Below are 9,399 nucleotides of genomic sequence, written 5' to 3'. Positions count from 1 at the left end.
ACAAAGTTTGGAGCTAAGACGAAAGGATGGACTATCCAGAGACTGCCTCACCCGGGGGGTTCATCCCATCATCAGCCACCAAACACAGACACTATTGCATATGCCAGCAAGACCTTGCTGAAAGGACACTGATATAGCTATCTCTGTGAGGCTATGCCAATGCTTGGCAAATATAGAAGTGGATGCCCACAGTCATATAAGATAGAACACAGGGTCCCCAATGTAGGAGCTAGAGAAAGTACCTAAGGAGCTGAAGGGGCCTTCAACCCTATAGGTGGAACAACAATATGAACTAATCAGTACCCCCAGAGCTCCTGTCTCTAGCTGCGTATGTAGCAGAAGATGGCCTAGTCAGCCATCATTGGGAAGAGATGCCCCTTGGTCTTGCAAACTTTTATATGCCCCATACAGGGGAATGCCAGGGCCAAGAAGTGGGAGTGGGTGGGCAGGGAAGCAGGGTGGGAGGAGGGTATAGGGGACATTTGGGATAGCGTTTGAAATGTAAATGAAGAAAATATCTAATAAAATAAGTTTAAAAAAAGGCACCATTTTTATGTTTATTTCCATTTCTTCTACCTTATCCTTATATATATGGTAACTCATTCCAGTAGTGTGGAAATAAAAACTAAGACTGAATATCAACTTTCAGCCATAAGTTTTGATTGGAAAGAAAAGGAACTGAGAGAAATGAATGGGCACTGATTTTGAAAAATCATGGAGCTTGCCAGCAAATACAAGATTGAATATTTTATTTTATTAAGTTGGTGGAGAAATTATATTTGTTAGTTCATGATAATAATACTTTAAAAAGAAATCTCTTCCTCATGGAATAGAGGATTTTCTTATGTAAGATAGAGCTATAGGGTTTGATTGTTGGTTGTATTTTTTGTTTTGTTTTTTTTTTGGTTTGGTTTGGTTTAGGTTTTTTTTTTTTTTTTTTTTTTTTTTTTTTTTTTTTGCGACAGGGTTTCTCTGAGTAGCCCTGACTGTCCTGGAACTTACTCTGTAGACCAGGTTGACCTCGAACTCAGAAATACACCTGCCTCTACCTCCCAAGTGTTGAGATTAAAGGCATGTGCCACCAGTCCCTGACAGTTGTTTAATTTTTTTCATTGTTGTTGGTTTTTTTTGTTGTTTGTTTGTTTTATCTTGAGATCAATTTTTTACCTGAATATATACTGGCATGATCCTATAACTGGTGGGGTTTGTTCTCCTGTGAAAGGGATAAGTACATTCCACATATCATTCACAGTAGAAGAAAGTGACCTCACTGGATAACAGGATTAGTGTATTTTTGCATGTGAGAATCTGTCCTAACTTGTTCTTACTAGAATTGCTATTACTGCTTTTTCAGGATCACAGTATACTAAGTTTTTGAGCATCTTGATATTTTTTTAAAGGTTTTTTGTTGTTGTTTTTCTTTTTTTTTCTTTTTAGAGATTTATTTATTTATTATATCTAAGTACACTATAGCTTTCTTCGGACAGTCCAGAATAGGGAGTCAGATCTCTTTAAGGATGGTTGTGAGCCACCATGTGGTTCTGGGATTTGAACTCAGGACCTTCGGAAGAGCAGTTGGGTGCTCTTACCTGCTGAGCCATCTCACCAGCCCCAGCATCTTGATATTTTTAATAAAGCACTGTTAGAGTAAAGCTTCTCTTAGAGAATGCCAATACAGAATATTTTATTTTTGATTTCTTATTCTTGATTCCATTATTTCCAATTAATAGAAATGTATTACCCATTGATTTTTTTCCTCTGTTTACTGAACATCATAACTAACTGCATTTTTATGTTTCTAACCTCACAATTCATGCTTGATAGCAGTGCCAAGGAAATAAATGTTCATTACGTTCATGAATATTTTTACTTTCCCCAGAAGATAAGGAGGATCCAATTCTTTATTTGAATTGTAAACCCCATCAAATCCTTGATATGGACCTTAAAGTACCACTGACTAATGAAGCAAAGGAAAAAGCTTTGGCTTTTGCAGCACAGCAACAGATGTCAACTCTTGAATATGAACGAAGGGCTATCTCTGGTACTCTGGAGAGCAGTACCATTCGTGCAGCCGTTGCCATCCTAGGACTAACCAAGATTGAGGTAGGAAAAGAGAAATGATGCCATTCATTTTCTTTTGGAAAAAAATAACCATCCCCAGCTGTGTAATTATAGGATGTTTACTTAGACTTCCACAAGCTGCTATTTTTATATTTTAATATAGTGATAATGGTAATTTATGAAAATTGAGATAAATTTGTAAGTTACCTGTTAAATAATGAATGTTCTGTTTGTGCATGCTTGAGATTGCTGTTATGATTACTATTATCAGTAGTAATGCATTAGCATAGACTCTTATTATGGCTTAAATTAATGTATAATCTGTTTTCAGTAAGTAAACAAAATGTATTTCTTTCAGAGCATTCTTTTTCTTTTATTAGATATTTTCTTTATTCACATTTCAAATGTAATCCCCTTTCCTGTTTTCCCTTCTGAAAACTCCCCATCCCCTCCCCCTCCACCTGCTTAACAACCCATCCACTCCTTCCTGGCCCTGGCATTCCCCTATACTGGGGCATAGAACCTTCACAGCACCAAGGGCCTCTCCTCCCATTGATGGACAACTAGGGCATCCTCTGCTACATATGCAGCTGGAGCCATAAGTCCCACCATGTGTATCTTTGATTGGTGGTTTAGTCCCAGGGAGCCCTGGATTAACTGGTTTGTTCATATTGTTCCTCCTATGGGACTGCAAATCCCTTCAGCTACTTGGGTACTTTCTCTAGCTACTTCATTGGGGACCCTGTGCTCAGTACAATGGATGGCTGTGAGTATCCACTTCTGTATTTGTCAGGCACTGGCACAGCCTCTCAGGAGACAGATATATCAGGCTCCTGTCAGCAAACACTTGTTGGCATCCACAATAGTGTCTGGGTTTGCTGGTTGTATATGGGATGGATCCCCAGGTGGTGCAGTCTCTGGATGTTCATTTCTTCAGTCTCTGCTCCAAACATTGTCTCTTTAACTCCTTCCATGGGTATTTCGTTCCACCTTCTAAGAAGGATCAAAGAATTCACATTTTGGTCTTCCTTCTTCTTGAGTTTTATGTGGTTTGTGAATTGTATCTTGAGTATTCTGAGCTTTTGGGCTAATAATCCACTTATCAGTGAGTGATACCATGTGTGTTCTTTTGTGATTGGATTGCCTTACTCATGATGATATCCTCCAGATCCTTCCATTTGCCTAAGAATTTCATAAATTCATTGTTTTTAATAGCTGCGTAGTACTCCATGGTGTAAATGTGCTACATTTTCTGTATCCATTCCTCTGTTAAGGGACATCTGGGTTCTTTTCAGCTTCTGGCTATACAACCACTCTGGAAATCAGTTTGGTGCTTCCTCAGAAAATTGGACATAGTACTATCTGAGGATCAAGCAATACCACCCCTGGGTATATACCCAGAAGATGCTCCAACATGTAATAAGCACACATGCTCCAATATGTTCATAACAGCCTTATTTATGATAGCCAAAATGTATTTTTTAAAGATAAACACACTGTGAACATCATAGCTTCTGACAGATAAAAGCCAATTTCCTGATGATGCTCTAATAATGGCCTTCTAGATCAGTACTATCTTATCCTATAATCTCAGCTCCTCCATTAGAGTCTATTTACTCACAGAACTCCTCAGAACAGTTCTTTTTGTTTTTCCTTTTCCAGTATCCTAGACATATGTATGTTCCTATGGCTTTTGAATTTCCTCCACTGCCTTTTTCTTGATTTCATAGAAGCCTTTCCTTATTTATTTCAAGAGTTATCAGTTAAATGCTAGTGAGTCTCTCCCTTTTCAATTTCTGTACATGTAATTGGTTGCTTTCTTCAGCCTTGTTAAAGATACACATACACACAACACACACATACACACACACATATACACACATGTGTGCACACATGTGTCTGTATGTATGNGTGTGTGTGTGTGTGTGTGTGTGNGNGNGNGNGNGNGAGAGAGAGAGAGAGAGAGAGAGAGAGAGAGAGAGAGAGAGAGAGAGATTAAATAGTTGACATTGACATTCTATAAATGTATTAAATTTCAGGCCCTAGAATAAATAAATAAAGGCTATCATAAAGATCTCAGAAATAAATTAGATTTTAAAGATGACTTTATTTTAAAGTTCTAATAAGCTTTAAAGTAGCAAACTCTAATCATTTGACAATCTCCTCATTAAATTAATCCAAATATTTTCAAAAAGTTTATGATTCTCTTAACTAAAACTCATACTTTTACTGCATAGTGAATTTGAGGAGCTTTAAATGTAGCTATCATAATTAATTTTAAGTGAGTAATCATTTCAAACTACCAGCCTATCACAAGGATATCCGTTTTTCTCATTTTCTTTACTCTTTTCGGTACTGATTGTTAAAATAATGTATTATAATTGATTAAGGGAATTTGTCTATGACAAGTTTTCTTCCTTTATGTGCCAATTGACTTTTGTAACTATGTTTGCATTTACAGTCATGTTTCATGTGAGAATGACATTTGTTTACTTAAGTTTTCTTTCAGATTTTAAGTTCTTAAACATCTAAAAGTTTTAACTTTTTTCTATCTTGATATCTAACACATGATATGTATTCTGAAGTAAATATTGTCTCTTGCATCCTGCTTCACTTATACTGTGAAATCTAGGTTGATCTCCACTGTCCAATTTTCATAAGGGCAGAATTGTGTCTAGAGGAGGATGTCAATAAGAATGTGTTATAACCCACATTTTAAAGAGTAATGATCATTTGAATTTAAAAAATTAAAAATATAGATGTGAAGTGATTTGATCTGGACATCCAAAACCTCTGAAACCTAGTTGTGTTTATATACTAAAAAATAAAAAAGAAAGAAAGAAAGAAAGAAAGAAAGAAAGAAAGAAAGAAAGAAAGAAAGAAAGAGAGAGAAAGGAAGGAAGGATGGATGGATGGATAAAAGGAAGGAAGGAAGGGAGAAAGAAGAAATAAATTCACCATTAATTAAGATAGTGGCTTGGTAGGTTCTGCAAATGAGGTTAGTATCTGATGTAAAGAGGTAAAAGTACAGGTTTCTACTCAAGAAGCAAACCTGTATTTCAGGGTTGCTCATTAATGGAATGTTTTCCTTGCAACAGAAGTTTTTAGTCACTGTAAGCATTAGAATGGGTGACAAGAGCCACTGTTAAAGATGGCATCAGTGGTAACTTGTATGCATGAGTTTGCCTTTTACCCAGTTTTATGATAAAACCTCTAAAGAAATAAGTTTGTTTATGCTTGTGTGTTTTTCCCCAAAATGTTTAACTTAGCATATAATGTTACCTTATATTTTTGAGATAAAAGTTCTGAAAATTACAATATAATTTCAATGTTTACTTACAGTGCCTTTTGCTCTTTAATATGTCAAAATTGAAGAAGCCTAAATCCATTGTATATACAACAGAACTGAGCCTTCCTGCACATTTCAATATACCCAGGAAAATTTACATTCCTCAGATTCCAGAACCTCCAGATTTCCATATGCAATCTCTTCAAATCAAACCTCAAAATGTATCAGGTAATCAAGCATATTTTGATTGGAATATCTAACAGTATAACAGATATTTAAGTGCAGGAATATATTAGAAGTGAACAGTTTTTATTCATGGGTAATATATCTCCTATGTAACAATATTATTTATCATTTATTTATATAATGTATTTACTATTTGTTTCCTGGAGCATGCATATTTTATAATTGTGGTTACAAATATATAGATTAGGTTAAAATGAATATTGATACATATGTATTATATCTTTTTAATATTTTACTAATAAGTTATTAAACATGTGACTAAATGTCTTTTGTTGAAATATATTTTCATTTTTTATTTTAGTTCCTGTCAACTTGATAGGCAATACTAAGATTCTCATTCCTTATCTAGTATTATTTTTAAATGTATCATAACTTTAGTTTTATATATGCTGTGTTACATTTTAGGTAAATATTATTTTAGTGCAGGTTCACTTGTGGGTCTCCTTTTGTTTTGTACTAACTGCAAAATATTTCTAAACCTGAAAATCTAATTATAAATTAAAGAATTTTCTATTCAATTTACTTTCTTAGGAGAACGGCCTTTCCAGAGACCACTGCCAAGCATCCAAGCAGGTAACAAGAATTTAAGAATTAGAACTCAAATAAGGCTATAAATAATAGCAGAGCATATGGAAAATTTGAAGGCAAATTTTCTGAGTACACATTCTGGTAAAAATTAATCAATAAAAGAATGAATGAATTTCTACTGCCTGTCTAAAAATCTTGCTTTTCTTGTTAGAATTTCTCTTCCTTCCACATACATAGTTGTATGCTCATCATGCCCTCTATCCTTGGTCTTGGTAGTCCAGTTCCCTTTCAATTTGAAATTCTGGGTCCTTTGTAATGGTCGGACTGACCTCATTGAGTCAGCCTGATTTATTTCCACTTCCCTTTGCTTTTCCCAATTCATCCACTTGATGGTAAATATACTTCCCATTTAGGAAACCACAGTAAGTCATAGGTCTTTCTCAAACTATCCCCCTATATATGGGTACAGGTAAAACAAAATTTTTCATTTCATACTCAAGTACTGGACTAAACTGGCAAAGTTAACTAGTAAAAAATTACTGCATGTACTATGTTTCTTTCTTTTTTTTCTACATTTTGTGAGTCAGTCTCTCCTTGTCCAGCCAGGCTGATTTGGTATATGATGTTCTATGTCTTGGAATTATTTACATGTGTGCTCATATATTCAAATGCAGTTCATTTTTTGTGTTTCTTTTTATGGGATATTGGCATGAGCACATGAGCGTTTAAGAAATAAGTAGTCTTCTACTGAGTTGTCACTCATGCAAAATTTTTTCTTACAATTTCAAAACATTTTCACTTTGATAAGTAACTCAATTTCACCTTTATGATTTTATGCAACAGAATAGAGCTAAAACTTTATCTTTTGAACTTTTAAAAAGTTTATTATTTTGTCCTCTTATCTTTATTGGTGTATATAGACTCTGCAGTTTATCATAATCGATTTAAGCAGGTGTTTAAACGTAAAATTTGTAACCTTTCACCTAGTTTCAGTTATCATGTAGATATTGTTCATTAGCTTGGTAACAGTTCATTCAAATTATTTGTGCACTTAGTAGATCAGTCTTACAGTAATCAAAATAAATGAGTTGATTTTTAATATATGACAATGAGATAAAATTTATGTTATGAGAAATCAGAGTTAAAAATACAAAATTGATTTGCTATCAGAAATTCCATGCCTTCCTTCCCCATGGAGGATTTAATTAGAAAGTGCAATCTTATTTCAGCTATTTCTTTGGGAAATTTTGTGTTCTTAAGCAATTATGTATGAAAAGAAGCTCTCTAGTTAAAATAGTACCAATGTAGCACTTCTTGATTGGTCTATTCTTAATTTTGTATGAAATGATACATAAGAAACATAGAAAATAAACTTATGTCTAAACAACAGTGAAAAGATAACAAACTATTAGTATAAATCCTTTGAGGAATTTTCTCTATTTACCGAGCTGATGTGACCAGATTAAAAACAAAATGAAACAAAACAAAAAACACATTTCTTGCCCTTTGCAGGTTCAAGGCCAATTAAAACATAATTTAAGTGTAAAGAAGCTATAATCCAGTTGCCTAATCTCCTTTTCCCTCAGGAATTTCTTTCTGTGTACCCATGAGAGTACAGAATGTGAATGTGTGCCACCTCCTAATTTCTTGCTCATCATAGAAATCCAAAATTATTTTTCTGTTGAAGGAATGTGTAGGAATTCTTTTGAAGGAGAACAGACTTGATTTGGATAATGCCTGACAATCTCTTAACACTATTCTTACATCCCTGTTGAAAAAAAAAATCTGCAATGAAAATAACTCTAACTCTAGGAGAAAATATACCCCATATGATCTGATCAGGAAAAGTATAGACTCCTACAGAAGTATCTGTTCATGCTAGTCAAGGTGGTGGTGGTGAAAATGGAGGAAAAGATGGAATTAATTAAATTGTTGGACATGTTCTTGATTGTGAATAGGATTTATCAATTTACCGGCAAATAGAATTCATAAAATGTATATATATATTCCCATAGATTTTTAGAAATGTATCAGTTAATATGAGAAAATAAATCTCCTTACATTTAACCAGCAAATGTTAGTTCGGTGCAGAAAATTGGCCCCAAATCTCTATGTTAAGTTCACTGTATATTTAAGCCTGACTGCATTGTGATACAAAAGGAAGGATCTGTAGAAATAAGTACTTAGGAAGAATATATCTCTCCAATGTTTAGAAACAAAAGAGAAAACTCAAAGAAACAAATGGATGATCAGAAATTTTTGTCCTAGTAAGATATCATTCAGAAAACTGGCATTCGAATAGTCACTTTATAGTTGCTATATACCAATGATATTAAGGTTATTTTATTTATTATTACAGTATGTTTGGTATTAAATAATCAACTTAATTGTAACCAATCCCTTCAGAAAAATAATTTTTCTTAAATATATAATATTAATTTATATTTATCAGTAGAATTGTCTTTATACATGGAATATATAGTCACTTTTCATTCTGTTTATTAAATGAGGAAATTCAGTAATGAGAAGATCTTATAACACAATGAATCTGTCATTTTACTTACTCTAATATTTAGAAGACAGATGATCTTCTATCCGTAAGAATATAACAGATGAACTGTAAAGGGCAAATATGCAATTGGCATGTGTGACTTGGACTTTTGGTAACAAATTTCCATGACATGTTCCAAAACCATGAACCATTTGAAGTATGGTTAATAAACAAGACAGCTGTTCTCTGTCAATATATTTTTCATAGGTATATTTTTCAATAAAATATTTTAACAGATACATGGATATAAATTAGTATAGGAATATTGTTTTACATTCAGTACCTCTTTTTCAAATGAAGAGCTTGTGTTTAGGGTTCGTATAGAGATATGAAATTAAATAGAAGATAGTAAGTTACTGTATATATTATTTCTACACTCCCATGTTTGATACACTGTTATATCATGGAAAACTAAGTAAATTAGTTTATCAAGTTATGCTCTATAATGGATTTGTTATTTTAGAAATCCTGAAATTTTCTCATTTTATTTCTCCATATGAACATTATGCATGTCAATAGGAACATCAAATTTTAAGTAGATCACCCCAAGCCTCATAAAGTTTATTATGAGATTTATTTTAGATATTACACAAAGTATCTTTTTGTATGCTAGAAGAATCAGTATGGCATACAATTCACAATTCTCTCTCTCTCTCTCTCTCTCTCTCTCTATATATATATATATATATATATATATATATATATATATATGGTTTTTTTGAGA

General features: G+C 33.4%; 1 protein-coding gene across 1 annotated transcript in view; it reads left to right on the top strand.

Annotated features, from left to right (window-relative positions):
- Nucleotides 1-9,399, top strand: part of Cfap47 (cilia and flagella associated protein 47) — a 210,187-nt gene that overhangs the window by 133,250 nt on the left and 67,538 nt on the right. The window contains exons 44-46 of the mRNA XM_021188546.2: nt 1,880-2,103; nt 5,404-5,578; nt 6,128-6,169. Coding sequence (XP_021044205.2) covers nt 1,880-2,103; nt 5,404-5,578; nt 6,128-6,169 — 441 coding nt within the window. The remainder of the gene's footprint in view (nt 1-1,879; nt 2,104-5,403; nt 5,579-6,127; nt 6,170-9,399) is intronic.

This window comes from Mus pahari, chromosome X (assembly GCF_900095145.1).
Source record: "Mus pahari chromosome X, PAHARI_EIJ_v1.1, whole genome shotgun sequence".
NCBI classification, from domain to species: Eukaryota; Metazoa; Chordata; class Mammalia; order Rodentia; family Muridae; genus Mus; species Mus pahari.
Note: the sequence above shows the minus strand (reverse complement) of the source record. Positions and strands in the feature narration are given on the sequence as shown.